The sequence below is a fragment of the Rhinichthys klamathensis genome, unplaced genomic scaffold, assembly GCF_029890125.1.
Source record: "Rhinichthys klamathensis goyatoka isolate OS25496 unplaced genomic scaffold, OSU_Roscu_1.1 h1tg001048l_1, whole genome shotgun sequence".
NCBI lineage: Eukaryota > Metazoa > Chordata > Actinopteri > Cypriniformes > Leuciscidae > Rhinichthys > Rhinichthys klamathensis.
In genome coordinates this window covers 18,430-37,534 of record NW_026607320.1, presented here as the reverse complement: position 1 = coordinate 37,534, position 19,105 = coordinate 18,430, and the positions used below count along the sequence as shown (strand labels likewise).

The following is a 19,105-nucleotide window of genomic DNA, read 5'->3' as shown; positions in this document are numbered from 1 at the left end:
AAGGTCTAATATGGTCTACTGTTCTTTATCATTTGACATGTCAAAAACATGATGTTACAACCGGGGAAGGTATTCAATATTACACTAGAAATGCATCAGTATTTCTTTACTACTTTACAAGCTATATGTAATGCACTTACCAGCGATAACATCCTTCACTTGCTTCCAGTGTAAAATTGATTTTTGTGCTTCTGGCAAGAGGTAATAACACTTTAGGTATGTTGAGTTTGGCAGCGTTGGTGAAGCTGCAGATGAGCGCAGATGTCAGGATAAAGATCACCGCGAGAGGAGGAGCGCTCACCATGATCACAGCAGGTTTTATATTCACAGAGATATTTCAAGAATGGATAGGAAACTATTCGTAGTTAGATAGTGTGTGGCGGTTTCTCCAGTAGCCTCCCGCCACATCCCTCTCTCTCTCTCTCTCACACACACACCCCTGAACTGAACTAATGTGACAGCAGTGCTGAAGTGTGTCTCATCCTACAGCACGCGCTCCACTCCACACAGCTCACGGCGCGCGGGCTGCACAGTCACTGTTACTTTCATTATTGCTTCTCTCTGAACTCAGAGGTTCAGGTGTTCAAATTAGAACAAAAAACGCGAATATTAAAAATATAAGTCAGTAAAATAGGCAAAAACTTTACCGGAGCATGCAAAAAATTATACTTTTTGAATGCACATAGTCGCATGGAAAATACCCGCCGCAGGTTATACTATCGAAGTGGAGTGATGCATGCTGGGATTTGATCTCCGTCATTCTGAAACACAGTGACGAGTTTCCTTAAAGACACAGTGTAGTGATGCGCAGTGATGCTTTCATTCTGCCGGGTTGAAGTGGCTTTACAGGAATTTGAGAGGCTAATTAGAAATGTACAAAAACTGGGACACAACTCTCCTGCTTCATTTCAATTACTTTTGACATTGCATAATATGGTTATAATAAGGTGTATCCTGTACCTTTTTCTGGGTAGATTTATAGATTTTATGTCATTTTATTTTTGGTTGGGTAATGTAAGGGTATTTCCTGACGTAACATGAAGCGTAAACGTACTGACGTACTTTCCAAACGTACTGAAGTCGATTTCCTTATACTGACTTATTTTCATCTATATTTAACCTCTTTGCTCCGTTTATCTTTAACCTATTTTTTAGGATCTTTATTGAATTTTGCACACTTTTCCTTATTTTATTTTATTTTATACTTCAACACAGGTATTTACAGCGTGTTAAAGGAGCTGTATGTAAGAAATTTATTTCAATTAATCATAAAATGGCCCTGAAATGTCACTAGACATTAAGAAATCATGTACATTTCAAATACTTATATCACTGAAAACAGTAGTCTGGCCAGGATATTGTCATTTAAAAAGTGCAGTTGCAGCCCTCAACTGATGTTGATGTTGTCATGTTGTGTTTTGGTCTGATGCTCCTCCCTCCACCTATCTACCAATCACGAAGTCAGTAGTGTTGCGGCATCCGGGTTGCCAGCTCTGCTCTAGTTACCACAGCTGCAGCTCGTCGCGTTCCTGCTGGATCCTGCAGCTGATCTGGCAACCTCGAGTCAGGGAGGAGGGGGAGGGGATACACCACTCTACAGTCATTTGACAGTGATTGCAGTACTAGTTTTGGCCACAATCTTACATACAGCTCCTTTAAGTCTAAACCCTTAATCAATTTTATAATTTTTTGTTGATATCGAAATAATAATATATTTTTTTAATCAGCAAAGGTCAAAGTGCACTGCTGGGCCTTTACTAACACTCACAAACAGACTCTGGAACAGTTGCTGAATTCAGCAAGTGATTTGATCTGATGTGATTATGATTTACGTCTAATAAAAACACGTAAGTATTTATATAATGCATTGTAAGTCGCGTTGGATAAAAATGGCTGGCAAAATGCATAAATGTAAATGAAAACCTTTATTTCACTGATGACTCTTCAGATAATTCCATGAAAACAATATGAGAGCATGACAAAGACTTAACTGGAACCAGTACCACCGCTCAATATGTCAGACTACATGAACCACATGATTATTACAGAATTCCCCATAATATGCATATATTCATATAGAATGCCAACAGAATTGTGGTATACGTATTTCTTCTTTCTTTCTTTCTTTCTTTCTTTCTTTCTTTCTTTCTTTCTTTCTTTCTTTCTTTCTTTCTTTCTTTCTTTCTTTCTTTCTTTCTTTCTATTTTATTAAAATTATACTTTTGTTTTTTGTCCAGAAAGCTTATTTATTTCATTTTGATAATAATTTTTCTATTTTTTAATGCAATTTTTGGGGAAATTTTTATTTTTATTCATTTTATTTACCTTAAAATTATTAGATTTGATCAATAAATAAATAAATAGTCATTTAAGCACATTCCTCACAATTTCATGCATAACCTTTTTAATTCAGCTCAAAATATCTTACATTGGGAGTCTTTGCGAAGAGCTCAAACATGACAATCTGGGGCTCAGGTCAGGAAGCACACAGACTGGCTAAACCGACCGTCTGCCAGCTGTCTCACGTCACTGAGGTCAGATAAATCCCATTACACAGAGACTCTTTCACCTAGATATCATCATATAGAGACTGTGTCTGTTCCCCGAATTAGGAAATACAAAAAACTCCCAAACCCCATTTAAGGGTAAAAATGTAATCGATGTTCAACAAATAAAACATAGATATAATACAGATGAACAAATGATAAAACTTTTTTTTTAAATTACTTTAAATGAGTCCACCCCCCAAGAATACTGTTATAAACATGAACCTCGTCTGAAAGGCAAAGGGTGAGGTGTTGCTGTAATCTATAGTAATATCTTCAGAATTGCTGAGAAGTCTAGTTTCAAATATAATTCTTATGAAGTGTTGGTGCTTAATGTAACACTAGTGTCTAATGATCTAGTGTAAATGATAAATCACGTTTGAGTTTCGAGCTGGCTACTGTATACAGGGCACCAGGGCACCATATAGACTTTATCAAAGAATTTGCTGACTTTCTATCAGAGTTAGTACTGGCTGCAGTTAAAGTACTAATTGTTGGTGATTTTAATATACATGTAGATAATGAAAAAGATGCATTGGGGGATTGGCATTTAGAGACATTCTGAACTCTATTGGAGTTAGACAACACGTGTCAGGACCTACTCATTGTCGTAATCATACTCTAGATCTAATACTATCACATGGAATAGATGTTGATGCTGTTGAAATTCTGCAGCAGAGCGATGACATCTCAGATCATTATCTAGTCTCGTGTAAACTCCATTTAAGACTGCAAAGCCGACTCCGTGTAACAAATATGTTAGACCTATCACTTCTGCCACTAAAGATTGCTTTAATTAATAATCTTCCTGATCAGTTTCATCATCTCAGCATCCCAGAGCTTAGAAGAACTCAATATTTCTAATACAGTATCGCATCAGACAGTGCATTGTAGTCTCCCTGAGGAAAAATTCCATTCATTCGTTGCAATAGAAGAGGAAGAATGGTCTAAACTCGTTGGATCATCTAAATCAACAACATGTATGTTAGACCCTATACACAAGTTTTTGAGCCGTTTCTGCTCTACGTCCTAAACTCCTCCCATTGATGCAATCCACTTCCGTTCTGGCGGGCTGGGTTTGTTTTGCTAGCTAGCTCCGTTGTGCCGACAAAGCACTGATATCGCAGTGACAAATGATATAACAATTACAACATGAAGAAAAGTGGTTCGGGAACGACGTGTTCGGTAGTTGGTTGCAAACACTCGAGAAACCACCTGAAAAGAGTGGTTAGATAGAGAGTGCTACGACCACAATCCAGCTACGAAAAGCGTCCATGCGCTCCATTGTTTACATTTTTTCGCAAGCCTGATACCGACTCGGAATCAAGGACCTGGCTGAGAGTGCCTTGTGAGGTTTAGAATCTTGCCTTGTGTTCCTGTCTACCAACACCCAGCCATGATGTTCATTAAATACAGATAAACACAACAAATACTGCATGCATTGTATTTTTTAATATTATATATGAAAATTTTCATAGTGATGTAATTGTGTGGGCTGCTTTTGTATTTTACTTTTTAATACCTGTTAGGATTAAATACGCAATCTTGTTGAAGTGAATTTCGTTTTGTATAAATTGTATCTTCATTTTAATCAATGTTTCATCAACAAATTGCCTGGATTAATAAATAAGAAGCAAATATAGTAGACAATATAATTAGGACACGGAGGCGCCGGCGCGTTTATTAATAAACAATTCAAATGCTTTCAGATTGTCCATTGCTTTTCCATCTATTGCCATGGATTGCACGAAGTAGGAGCAAATCTTGCTGTACGTTATGCTGGGCCACGTCGTCATGTTATCCTCCCAGTTCTGCACTGAATTCTAGTAACGCCATCTCCAGTCAAAGTAGTAGAACCGTGTTCCCAAGCTGCATGGGTCAACGTACAGTAAGGAACAAGGCCTATCTTTCATGATCGTAGTTCAGTGCAATAATTAAATGAAATGAAATTACATCAAACTTTATTTTCACTCAAACAGTACAGGCACACTGATATATTGTACAGCATAAAGAGATAATGTAAATTGTGCATTATGTAAACAACGGACATCTGTTGGCATGGCCTAAATAAGGCTAGGCTCTACATTTGCTTTCATATAAACAAAACGATCATGTTTGTATGACATGACACAACCGACTTTGTTGCTGTGCAGGTATTGATATGCCTCGGAGGCTTTCAGATTGTCCATTGCTTTTCCATGGATTGCACGAAGTAGGAGCAAATCTTGCCGGCTATTATTAAACCTCTTATTAAAAAACAGGCCGATCTCGAATCTACCTTTTCTGTCAAAGATACTAGAAAAGGCAGTCTCTTCACAATTATGTTCCTTTTTAGAAAGAAATGATATCTGCGAGGATTTCCAGTCAGGATTTAGACCGTACCATAGTACTGAGACAGCTCTCATCAGAGGCACAAATGATTTTCTCTTATCATCCGATCGTGTTTGTATCTCTCTATTAGTGTTACTCGATCTTAGTGCTGCATTTGATAATATCGACCACAACATTCTTTTAAATAGACTAGAAAACTATGTTGGCATTAGTGGAATTGCACTAGCATGGTTTAAATCATACTTATCTGACCGTTATCAGTTTGTAGCAGTACATGAAGAGATGTCTTATCGATCACAAGTTCAGTATGGCGTACCACAAGGCTCAGTACTAGGACCGCTGCTGTTCACTCTGTACATGCTACCATTAGGAGATATCATCAGGAAGCATGGCATTAGTTTTCACTGTTATGCTGATGATACTCAGCTCTATATTTCTTCACGCCTTGACGAAACTTACCAATTCACAAAATTAACGGAATGCATAGCTGATATAAAAATTTGGATGACTAGTAATTTCCTACTACTTCTGAAAAATGATTTTATAATGTCTGTATGTGTATCTGAATGCATACTGAAGAGAAACTGACTTTAGGGCCCAGCGGAACAGCTCATTTACTCCAATTTACTCATTCTGAAAAAAACAGAGTTTCTAATTATTGGACAGAAAACTTCCTCACGTAATAACCTAGAATACTGTCTAACACTTGATGGCTGCTCTGTCAAGTCTTCGTCATCGGTTAGGAACCTGGGTGTGCTCTTTGATACCAAAATATTTCATTTGAAAGTCATGTGTCTAGCATCTGTAAAACCGCATTCTTCCATCTTAAAAATATATCCAAATTACGCCATATGCTCTCATTGACAAATGTGGAACAGTTAGTTCATGCGTTCATGACCTCAAGGTTCCTTGGGCTCATCCGTCCAGTTAAGCCTTAGAAACCTTGGGGTTTTGTTCGACCAATCGATGTCTCTGGATCGTCATTCTAGACAGTTGGTCAGAAACAGTTTTTATCATTTGAGAAATATTTCTAAATTGAGAACATTGTCGTCCAAAGCTGACATGGAGATGATTATTCATACCTTTATTTCTTCTCGTTTAGATTATTGTAATTCTCTTTTTACTTGTTTTAACAAATAAGTCGTCTCCAAAACGGACACACATTACACCGGTTTTATCCACACTCCATTGGCTTCCAGTCAAACATAGAATTGATTATAAAATATTAGTTTTGACTTTTAGAGCACTACATGGACCCAGTACATCACAGACCTGTTGACCCCCTACTCGTCCTCCCACACTCTGCGGTCCTCAGGGCAAAACCTCCTGATGGTCCCCAAAACCCGCTTTAAAACTCGGGGGGACCTGTCCTCTCAGGCAGTTTCCCCCAAACTCTGGCTCGCCCTGCCCCTGTCGAAGCGTGTGGGCGAATCTGTTGATTCTTTTACATAGCAGCTGAAGACGCTTTTATTTAGACAAGCTTTTAGTTGATTGGGCTTTTATGTTTTATGTTTTGTTTTTAGCTCTGATAGTTTTATCTGTGTTTTATTGTTCTTTTATTTAAATTTTTGCACTTGTAAAGCACTTTGTGATTTCTATCTGTGATGGGTGCTATATAATTAAAGTTTACTTACTTACTCTTACTGCAGTTTCAGCAACTACACATTCAATTGAAGTTAGCCCATTGCCCTGAATTGAAACTTTAAACTGTCTAATAACCAAAAAGTGCTCCTCAAGATCTCTGCGATCCACCAGCACAAGCTGCTCAGCTTTCAAACGCCTCTTTACACAAGAGTGTGGCACCGAGAGCTCATGCATCACCCCTGCATCTACGGTCATGTTGCCACTCGCTGTTGGCCGGTTAGTTGGCAGATTTCTGCAACAAACCACATCTTTGGCATAGATGAAATTGTAGTATATATATATATCAGTGCCTCCGACTGTAAGCACCTCTGGTTCAGTGATGTGAAAGCTCACATTTCTGCTGACCCCACACAACGCTGCAGTTTCCTTTATTTCTGGAGTGAGAGTGGTCCAGCAAATGACCCGCAAATGTCCAGCAAATGACCCGGAGCTCAAATTGCTCAATTTGTAGGTGTATCCTTTTATCATGGACCCCACCTGACCTTCCCATAACTCTTTTGACAAAGCGTCTATATCCAACGCACATGGCACCCTTTAGCGTCATATGAGACGCAGATATATGGCGCCTCCTAGTGGTCTAACCCTAACACTACCCCAGACCTAAACCTACCCAAAACCGAAGCGTGTTATATTGACGCTAAAGGGTGCCATGTGCGTTGGATATAGACGCTTTGTCAAAAGAGTCAATATATTACGCTTTGGGATGAGAATGCGTTGGGAGCCACTGTGATCCTGAACATGGCAAGTCTGCATTTTAATTTGCACTCCTCGACATTCCTCTGTTTCTGTACTCACACTTACATGGATTACCTTGGCTTCTATGCAACCAACCTGAAAGCAAAAGATGAAAAATAACATTAATAACATCAAAACGTACAGCACACACAACATTTTTCTTTTACATAATTACTTACATTTTCATTGAATCTCATGAAAAACAAATGAGTATTTTTACAATCCATACACAATTACATTACACTTTATTTGTCATAAAGCAGCAATTTTAACGTTTTTTAGGCCAAGGAGTCCAAGGACCCCTTACATGATAAAAACAAGGACCAGGGACCCCCAATATAAAATATGTCAAACAAAACTACATATTAAACATATAGACCTCTGATACTAATAGATATTAACCATATTATGATTAATAAGTTATATTATATTAACACAATAGACTACAAAAATGCACACTACTCTTATTTCACAGGCACCATTGTCGTATTCATCATTGTTAACATTTACATTTATACATCACAACTAACACATTGCAATAAAATCACATTTCATTAGCTGATTGGACTACTTCTAAATTATTTTATACAATTTTATTTAAAATCATACATTTTATTTTACTAATCAAATGGATATTAGGCTGAAATGTTTGCATTAGTTTCCATTTGCATTGCATTTTACTAGTTCCTAATAAAAGTAATAATACTAGTTATCACTGTCAATTCCAGTTTCAAAGTGAATCCTGCATTTATATGCAACACATTACAACTTTAATTATTTACAAGACCAATACACATTAATAAACATTGCTGTTAATGTGTCAGAATTAGCCTAAACAGCAATTTTTTGGGCGAATATGATTCACCAAAAACATCATATTATTACACTATCAGCTGCAGTGCTCTTACTTCCATTTGAGAGAGCATATATTTCAAATGAACTTACTTTCTGATGTTTGTTTTTATTTTTTTGGACAATTTTTTTTATTTATGATCAACATTAATTGGCAGACTCCCTGAAGTACCACTGCATACCCCAATTTAAAGACCCTTGTTTAAAAAAATTCAGTTTGCACATTATAAGACAATAAAAGACTACTGTCACGTTTTGGTTTGTTTATGTCATGTTACATGTCTGTCATGTGATTCCCTGTTTGTCATGTGATCCTGCCATGTGTCTTGTCATTGGTTAATCCTCTGTTCATTGTTCACAGGTGTCCCTTGTCATTAGTCTGTGTATTTAAGCCCTCATGTTTGCCATGTGTCTTGGTCAAGTTTTGTTACCTGTATCCGCTGTTTGGTGAGTTCTTTCCTCATCATGCCATGTTTGTTTTGTTAAATTTGAAATAAAGCTGCACTGTGGTTCTCTAAGCTTGCCTCCAGTGGATCAAATACAAATACAGTTGACAATTCCTGGCAGTGCTTTTTTTTTATACACCGTAGTATATAAAAAAGTTAGACGTCAACAATACAGATTTTACTTTCACCTTCAACAAACAACTCATCACAATATTCTTAGCATATAAGCACACTTATTTTTCACTCAGAAGAACACCAGACAATATGCTTGTTGTTTTGGTGCCATTGCCAGGATTTCAGCTACAGTTCTTTGACTTCTCTGGTGGATCTTTCACAGTAAATCCACCTCTGTAATCCCCATTACTGTAGTTCTTCCACACTGAACATCTAACTCACCTCCATCATTGCATATTACTATGGAAGCCTGTTTCTGCCACGTTTGAGTAAAAAAATAAAAGATTCTTGAAGTCATAATTACGTGAAAGTTTCTCAATATGAAGTCATAATTATGAGAGTTTCTCATTATGACTTGTAGAATTATGTTTTACTCCACTGTAATATATGGAACAAACGGGCTTCCATATATTACACAGCAACAAAGAAAATAAATAAAACAAACGCACAAAATTTTAAAACAATGTTAACCTCAAATATAGGCACATATGTAATTTATTGGTATAAAATTCTAAATTGACCAACAATATTTCAGCACAACAATGACTGAACAATCATGTAAACACTAAACTGTTGAATGTTGAAAGTTCAGCCTTGATCACAGACAAAATTGCATTTTAACATATTTACGCAGAAACAACAATGTCTAAATATAACATCTAATGTATTACTGTATTTTGGATGAAATAAACCCTTAGAGAAAATGACCGCCTTCTATAACAAACAGTAAAAATTTAAATAATTTCAAATCTTCATGTATGAGTATATGACTGTGGATATGATTAATAATTTATCGTCCTGTAACTATTTCTAATATCTTCGAGGACATAAAAACCTAACGTGGACATCACTGTTACTAAAGTATTAGCTTATTAACTTAGAAATGCATATTTGGTTACACTTTTTCACGCTTCTGTCTGCCTTGCTTCTTGTTTTGAATCTCTATTTACTAACATTTCTTATTGTTTATATTGCTAAATATAACTAAATCATCAACATATTTGAGATATTGTCTAATATTATCACATTAATCTGACATCGCTAGCTTTTATCTAAATCGTTATCGCTAGCACAACACGCTAGTATCTCACTAGCCTGTTAACCTGCCATCCATGCTTGCCCTCTTCTTTCTCTTGCGCGCTCGTGCCTGTTACAAGTCTATCAAACAACTGTGGAAAGTATGATCAGTCAACAAATCGCTGTTATTTTAGTGTATTACGTGCCGCTCTCAGGGCAGGAGTACTCAATAGATTCAAATCGCTGTTATTTTAGTGTATTACGTGCAGCTCTCAGGGCAGGAGTACTCAATAGATTCAAATCGCTGTTATTTTAGTGTATTACGTGCAGCTCTCAGGGCAGGAGTACTCAATAGATTCAAATCGCTGTTATTTTAGTGTATCACGTGTAGCTCTCAGGGCAGGAGTACTCAATAGATTCAAATCGCTGTTATTTTAGTGTATTACGCGCTGCTCTCAGGACAGGAGTACTCAATAGACTCAAATCACTGTTTTTTAGTGTATTACGTGCTGCTCTCAGGACAGGAGTACTCAATAGATTCAAATCGCTGTTTTTTAGTGTATTACGTGCTGCTCTCAGGGCAGGAGTACTCAATAGACTCAAATCGCTGTTTTTTAGTGTATTACGTGCTGCTCTCAGGACAGGAGTACTCAATAGACTCAAATCGCTGTTTTTTAGTGTATTACGTGCTGCTCTCAGGACAGGAGTACTCAATAGACTCAAATCGCTGTTTTTTAGTGTATTACGTGCTGCTCTCAGGGCAGGAGTACTCAATAGACTCAAATCGCTGTTTTTTAGTGTATTACGTGCTGCTCTCAGGGCAGGAGTACTCAATAGATTCAAATCGCTGTTATTTTAGTGCATTACGCGCTGCTCTCAGGGCAGGAGTACTCAATAGGTTCAAATTATGTATTACGTGCAGCTCTCAGGGCAGGAGTACTCAATAGATTCAAATTGCTGTTATTTTAGTGCATTACGTGCAGCTCTCAAGGCAGGAGTACTCAATAGATTCAAATCGCTGTTATTTTAGTGCATTACGCGCTGCTCTCAGGGCAGGAGTACTCAATAGGTTCAAATTATGTATTACGTGCTGCTCTCAGGGCAGGAGTACTCAATAGGTTCAAATCGCTGTTATTTTAGTGCATTACGTGCAGATCTCAGGGCAGGAGTACTCAATAGACTCAAATCGCTGTTTTTTAGTGCATTACGTGCAGATCTCAGGGCAGGAGTACTCAATAGACTCAAATCGCTGTTTTTTAGTGCATTACGTGCAGCTCTCAGGCGGGGATGGAAATTAACTTTTTTGTCCACTGGCCACTGTGGCTAGTGGATTTCAAAATCTACTAGCCACTCAATGTTTTTACCAGCCACTTTCTTGTTTTTAACCGACAATGTGTAACTGCATGTGAAAATTAATACTACAAGAATACTTAAGCAGTTTATTTAATCTCAAGTCTCAATGAAATACTGACATTTTCTCTTTCTCTCACCCTCGACCTCATCCACCTAATCTGTCATTTATTTTTGTTTTGATGATAAATTGAGCCAGCCTCCAAAAGTAATTAACCTGTCCTGTGATTTTTTTTCTCTCTCACACAACACTCTCCAGACACGGATTTATGAGCTATAGTATGTTGGTTGCCTTTACATTAGAATAATATTTAATATAATCTAGATATGAAATGGAATAAATAGCATTCAATACAAAATGAATATGTCTCATATATTGAAATCAAGTTTTATGTGATAAAATATTTGCTTTGTTGTGCATTAGAACCACATCAGGCATTTAGTACAAAATAATTTATTGAAGCATCCAGATACTTCACCACGTGACAGCAGCTAGGCTCCTGATTGGTTAACGCGGCGCGAATTGACGCCAAAGTTCAGATTTTCAACTCGGGCGTCAAACGCGTGAATGCACAAAAGCACTCAATAAAATCATGCACGCGGAACGCGTCAGACGCTCGAACTTGCCGCGCGAATGAGGCGTATTCGCATCTACCACGGCGCGCTCTACACCTCATTCGCGCCGCAGGAATTTTTTACGCGCGTAACGGGTCTTTGCATTGACTTAACAATGAAATCACTCGCGCCAGACGCTCTATTCTCGGCTGGTGTGAACGCACCATGATGTTTTCTCTGCAGACCTCTACGCCTGCGATGTAACGCCACATTTTTGTTTGAAGGTGTGCCTCCTCTAAAAGTGTCCGCCGTCCGGGTGAAACAGTATGCTATTTTTATTTACCCGCCACGGTGGCCGGTAGGTGAAGCGAGTTTACCCGCCACAACACAAAATCACCCGCATTTGGCTGGTGGCGGGTGCTAATTTCCATCCCTGCTCTCAGGGCAGGAGTACTCAATAGATTCAAATCACTGTTATTTTAGTGTATTACGTGCAGCTCTCAGGGCAGGAGTACTCAATAGATTCAAATCACTGTTATTTTAGTGTATTACGTGCAGCTCTCAGGGCAGGAGTACTCAATAGATTCAAATCGCTGTTATTTTAGTGTATTACGCGCTGCTCTCAGGGCAGGAGTACTCAATAGATTCAAATCGCTGTTATTTTAGTGTATTACGCGCTGCTCTCAGGGCAATAGTACTCAATAGATTCAAATCACTGTTATTTTAGTGTATTACGTGCAGCTCTCAGGGCAGGAGTACTCAATAGATTCAAATCGCTGTTATTTTAGTGTATTACGCGCTGCTCTCAGGGCAGGAGTACTCAATAGATTCAAATCACTGTTATTTTAGTGTATTACGTGCAGCTCTCAGGGCAGGAGTACTCAATAGATTCAAATCACTGTTATTTTAGTGTATTACGTGCAGCTCTCAGGGCAGGAGTACTCAATAGATTCAAATCACTGTTATTTTAGTGTATTACGTGCAGCTCTCAGGGCAGGAGTACTCAATAGATTCAAATCGCTGTTATTTTAGTGTATTACGCGCTGCTCTCAGGGCAGGAGTACTCAATAGATTCAAATCGCTGTTATTTTAGTGTATTACGCGCTGCTCTCAGGGCAATAGTACTCAATAGATTCAAATCACTGTTATTTTAGTGTATTACGTGCAGCTCTCAGGGCAGGAGTACTCAATAGATTCAAATCGCTGTTATTTTAGTGTATTACGCGCTGCTCTCAGGGCAGGAGTACTCAATAGATTCAAATCACTGTTATTTTAGTGTATTACTCGCTGCTCTCAGGGCAGGAGTACTCAATAGATTCAAATCGCTGTTATTTTAGTGTATTACGTGCAGCTCTCAGGGCAGGAGTACTCAATAGATTCAAATCGCAGTTATTTTAGTGTATTACGTGCAGCTCTGAGGGCAGGAGCACTCAATAGATTCAAATCGCTGTTATTTTAGTGTATTACGTGCAGCTCTCAGGGCAGAAGTACTCAATAGATTCAAATCGCTGTTATTTTAGTGTATTACGTGCAGCTCTCAGGGCAGGAGCACTCAATAGGTTCAAATCGCTGTTATTATTATGTATTACGTGGAGGTCTCAGGGCAGGAGTACTCAATAGATTCAAATCGCTTTTATTTAAGTGCATTACGTGCAGCACTCAGGGCAGGAGTACTCAATAGGTTCAAATCGCTGTTATTATTATGTATTACGTGCAGCTCTCAGGGCAGGAGTACTCAATAGATTCAAATTGCTGTTATTTTAGTGCATTACGTGCAGCTCTCAGGGCAGGAGTACTCAATAGGTTCAAATCGCTGTTATTTTAGTGCATTACGTGCAGCTCTCAGAGCAGGAGTACTCAATAGATTCAAATCGCTGTTATTTTAGTGTATTACATGCACCTCTCAGGGCAGGAGTACTCAATAGGTTCAAATCGCTGTTATTTTAGTGCATTACGTGCAGATCTCAGGGCAGGAGTACTCAATAGATTCAAATCGCTGTTATTTTAGTGCATTGCGTGCAGCTCTCAGGGCAGGAGTACTCAATAGATTCAAATCGCTGTTTTTTAGTGCATTACGTGCAGCTCTCAGGGCAGGAGTACTCAATAGATTCAAATCACTGTTATTTTAGTGTATTACGTGCAGCTCTCAGGGCAGGAGTACTCAATAGATTCAAATCGCTGTTATTTTAGTGTATTACGCGCTGCTCTCAGGGCAATAGTACTCAATAGATTCAAATCACTGTTATTTTAGTGTATTACGCGCTGCTCTCAGGGCAGGAGTACTCAATAGATTCAAATCGCTGTTATTTTAGTGTATTACGCGCTGCTCTCAGGGCAATAGTACTCAATAGATTCAAATCACTGTTATTTTAGTGTATTACGTGCAGCTCTCAGGGCAGGAGTACTCAATAGATTCAAATCGCTGTTATTTTAGTGTATTACACGCTGCTCTCAGGGCAGGAGTACTCAATAGATTCAAATCAATGTTATTTTAGTGTATTACTCGCTGCTCTCAAGGCAGGAGTACTCAATAGATTCAAATCGCTGTTATTTTAGTGTATTACGTGCAGCTCTAAGGGCAGGAGCACTCAATAGATTCAAATCGCTGTTATTTTAGTGTATTACGTGCAGCTCTCAGGGCAGTAGTACTCAATAGATTCAAATCGCTGTTATTTTAGTGTATTACGAGCAGCTCTCAGAGCAGTAGTACTCAATAGATTCAAATCGCTGTTATTTTAGTGTATTACGTGCAGCTCTCAGGGCAGGAGTACTCAATAGATTCAAATCGCTGTTATTTTAGTGTATTACGTGGAGCTCTCAGGGCAGGAGTACTCAATAGATTCAAATCGCTGTTATTTTAGTGTATTACATGCACCTCTCAGGGCAGGAGTACTCAATAGATTCAAATCGCTGTTATTTTAGTGTATTACGTGTAGCTCTCAGGGCAGGAGTACTCAATAGATTCAAATCGCTGTTATTTTAGTGTATTACGTGGAGCTCTCAGGGCAGGAGTACTCAATAGATTCAAATCGCTGTTATTTTAGTGTATTACATGCACCTTTCAGGGCAGGAGTACTCAATAGATTCAAATCACTGTTATTTTAGTGTATTACGTGCAGCTCTCAGGGCAGGAGTACTCAATAGATTCAAATCGCTGTTATTTTAGTGTATTACGTGTAGCTCTCAGGGCAGGAGTACTCAATAGATTCAAATCGCTGTTATTTTAGTGTATTACGTGCAGCTCTCAGGGCAGGAGCACTCAATAGATTCAAATCGCTGTTATTTTAGTGTATTACGTGCAGCTCTCAGGGCAGGAGCACTCAATAGATTCAAATCGCTGTTATTTTAGTGTATTACGTGCAGCTCTCAGGGCAGGAGCACTCAATAGATTCAAATCGCTGTTATTTTAGTGTATTACGCGCTGCTCTCAGAGCAGGAGTTCTCAATAGATTCAAATCGCTGTTATTTTAGTGTATTACGTGCAGCTCTAAGGGCAGGAGTACTCAATAGATTCAAATCGCTGTTATTTTAGTGTATTACGTGCAGCTCTCAGGGCAGGAGTACTCAATAGATTCAAATCACTGTTATTTTAGTGTATTACGTGTAGCTCTCAGGGCAGGAGTACTCAATAGATTCAAATCGCTGTTATTTTAGTGTATTACGTGCAGCTCTCAGGGCAATAGTACTCAATAGATTCAAATCACTGTTATTTTAGTGTATTACGTGCAGCTCTCAGGGCAGGAGTACTCAATAGATTCAAATTGCTGTTATTTTAGTGCATTACGTGCAGCTCTCAGGGCAGGAGTACTCAATAGGTTCAAATCGCTGTTATTTTAGTGCATTACGTGCAGCTCTCAGAGCAGGAGTACTCAATAGATTCAAATCGCTGTTATTTTAGTGTATTACATGCACCTCTCAGGGCAGGAGTACTCAATAGGTTCAAATCGCTGTTATTTTAGTGCATTACGTGCAGATCTCAGGGCAGGAGTACTCAATAGATTCAAATCGCTGTTATTTTAGTGCATTACGTGCAGCTCTCAGGGCAGGAGTACTCAATAGATTCAAATCGCTGTTTTTTAGTGCATTACGTGCAGCTCTCAGGGCAGGAGTACTCAATAGATTCAAATCACTGTTATTTTAGTGTATTACGTGCAGCTCTCAGGGCAGGAGTACTCAATAGATTCAAATCGCTGTTATTTTAGTGTATTACGCGCTGCTCTCAGGGCAGGAGTACTCAATAGATTCAAATCGCTGTTATTTTAGTGTATTACGCGCTGCTCTCAGGGCAATAGTACTCAATAGATTCAAATCACTGTTATTTTAGTGTATTACGTGCAGCTCTCAGGGCAGGAGTACTCAATAGTTTCAAATCGCTGTTATTTTAGTGTATTACACGCTGCTCTCAGGGCAGGAGTACTCAATAGATTCAAATCAATGTTATTTTAGTGTATTACTCGCTGCTCTCAAGGCAGGAGTACTCAATAGATTCAAATCGCTGTTATTTTAGTGTATTACGTGCAGCTCTCAGGGCAGGAGTACTCAATAGATTCAAATCGCTGTTATTTTAGTGTATTACATGCACCTCTCAGGGCAGGAGTACTCAATAGATTCAAATCGCTGTTATTTTAGTGTATTACGTGCAGCTCTCAGGGCAGGAGTACTCAATAGATTAAAATCGCTGTTATTTTAGTGTATTACATGCACCTCTCAGGGCAGGAGTACTCAATAGATTCAAATCGCTGTTATTTTAGTGTATTACATGCAGCTCTCAGGGCAGGAGTACTCAATAGATTCAAATCGCTGTTATTTTAGTGTATTACGTGCAGCTCTAAGGGCAGGAGTACTCAATAGATTCAAATCGCTGGTATTTTAGTGTATTACATGCACCTTTCAGGGCAGGAGTACTCAATAGATTCAAATCACTGTTATTTTAGTGTATTACGTGCAGCTCTCAGGGCAGGAGTACTCAATAGATTCAAATCGCTGTTATTTTAGTGTATTACACGCTGCTCTCAGAGCAGGAGTACTCAATAGATTCAAATCAATGTTATTTTAGTGTATTACTCGCTGCTCTCAAGGCAGGAGTACTCAATAGATTCAAATCGCTGTTATTTTAGTGTATTACGTGCAGCTCTCAGGGCAGGAGTACTCAATAGATTCAAATCGCTGTTATTTTAGTGTATTACATGCACCTCTCAGGGCAGGAGTACTCAATAGATTCAAATCGCTGTTATTTTAGTGTATTACGTGCAGCTCTCAGGGCAGGAGTACTCAATAGATTAAAATCGCTGTTATTTTAGTGTATTACATGCACCTCTCAGGGCAGGAGTACTCAATAGATTCAAATCGCTGTTATTTTAGTGTATTACATGCACCTCTCAGGGCAGGAGTACTCAATAGATTCAAATCGCTGTTATTTTAGTGTATTACGTGCAGCTCTCAGGGCAGGAGTACTCAATAGATTAAAATCGCTGTTATTTTAGTGTATTACATGCACCTCTCAGGGCAGGAGTACTCAATAGATTCAAATCGCTGTTATTTTAGTGTATTACATGCAGCTCTCAGGGCAGGAGTACTCAATAGATTCAAATCGCTGTTATTTTAGTGTATTACGTGCAGCTCTAAGGGCAGGAGTACTCAATAGATTCAAATCGCTGTTATTTTAGTGTATTACATGCACCTTTCAGGGCAGGAGTACTCAATAGATTCAAATCACTGTTATTTTAGTGTATTACGTGCAGCTCTCAGGGCAGGAGTACTCAATAGATTCAAATCGCTGTTATTTTAGTGTATTACGTGTAGCTCTCAGGGCAGGAGTACTCAATAGATTCAAATTGCTGTTATTTTAGTGTATTACGTGCAGCTCTCAGGGCAGGAGCACTCAATAGATTCAAATCGCTGTTATTTTAGTGTATTACGTGCAGCTCTCAGGGCAGGAGCACTCAATAGATTCAAATCGCTGTTATTTTAGTGTATTACGTGCAGCTCTCAGGGCAGGAGCACTCAATAGATTCAAATCGCTGTTATTTTAGTGTATTACGCGCTGCTCTCAGGGCAGGAGTCCTCAATAGATTCAAATCGCTGTTATTTTAGTGTATTACGTGCAGCTCTAAGGGCAGGAGTACTCAATAGATTCAAATCGCTGTTATTTTAGTGTATTACGTGCAGCTCTCAGGGCAGGAGTACTCAATAGATTCAAATCGCTGTTATTTTAGTGTATTACGTGTAGCTCTCAGGGCAGGAGTACTCAATAGATTCAAATCGCTGTTATTTTAGTGTATTACGTGCAGCTCTCAGGGCAATAGTACTCAATAGATTCAAATCACTGTTATTTTAGTGTATTACGTGCAGCTCTCAGGGCAGGAGTACTCAATAGATTCAAATCGCTGTTATTTTAGTGTATTATGCGCTGCTCTCAGGGCAGGAGTACTCAATAGATTCAAATCACTGTTATTTTAGTGTATTACTCGCTGCTCTCAGGGCAGGAGTACTCAATAGATTCAAATCGCTGTTATTTTAGTGTATTACGTGCAGCTCTCAGGGCAGGAGTACTCAATAGATTCAAATCGCAGTTATTTTAGTGTATTACGTGCAGCTCTAAGGGCAGGAGCACTCAATAGATTCAAATCGCTGTTATTTTAGTGTATTACGTGCAGCTCTCAGGGCAGGAGTACTCAATAGATTCAAATCGCTGTTATTTTAGTGCATTACGCGCTGCTCTCAGGGCAGGAGTACTCAATAGGTTCAAATCGCTGTTATTATTATGTATTACGTGCAGCTCTCAGGGCAGGAGTACTCAATATGTTCAAATCGCTGTTATTATTATGTATTACGTGGAGGTGTCAGGGCAGGAGTACTCAATAGATTCAAATCGCTTTTATTTTAGTGCATTACGTGCAGCACTCAGGGCAGGAGTACTCAATAGGTTCAAATCGCTGTTATTTTAGTGCATTACGTGCAGCTCTCAGAGCAGGAGTACTCAATAGATTCAAATCGCTGTTCTTTTAGTGCATTACGTGCAGATCTCAGGGCAGGAGTACTCAATAGATTCAAATCGCTGTTATTTTAGTGCATTACGTGCAGCTCTCAGGGCAGGAGTACTCAATAGATTCAAATCGCTGTTTTTTAGTGCATTACGTGCAGCTCTCAGGGCAGGAGTACTCAATAGATTCAAATCACTGTTATTTTAGTGTATTACGTGCAGCTCTCAGGGCAGGAGTACTCAATAGATTCAAATCGCTGTTATTTTAGTGTATTACGCGCTGCTCTCAGGGCAGGAGTACTCAATAGATTCAAATCGCTGTTATTTTAGTGTATTACGCGCTGCTCTCAGGGCAATAGTACTCAATAGATTCAAATCACTGTTATTTTAGTGTATTACGTGCAGCTCTCAGGGCAGGAGTACTCAATAGATTCAAATCGCTGTTATTTTAGTGTATTGCGCGCTGCTCTCAG

General features: G+C 38.8%; 1 protein-coding gene across 2 annotated transcripts in view; it reads right to left on the bottom strand.

Moving 5' to 3' along the window:
* The window catches only part of nup210 (nucleoporin 210), a 51,194-nt gene extending 50,806 nt beyond the window's left edge, over positions 1-388 (bottom strand). For both annotated transcript variants that reach the window (XR_008806453.1, XM_056244690.1), the window contains exon 1: positions 141-388. Coding sequence is in view for 1 of the 2 variants with exons in the window: in XM_056244690.1 (XP_056100665.1) it covers positions 141-304 (164 nt within the window). In the remaining variant the exon portion in view is untranslated. The remainder of the gene's footprint in view (positions 1-140) is intronic.
* Positions 389-19,105: the final 18,717 nt, after the last annotated feature.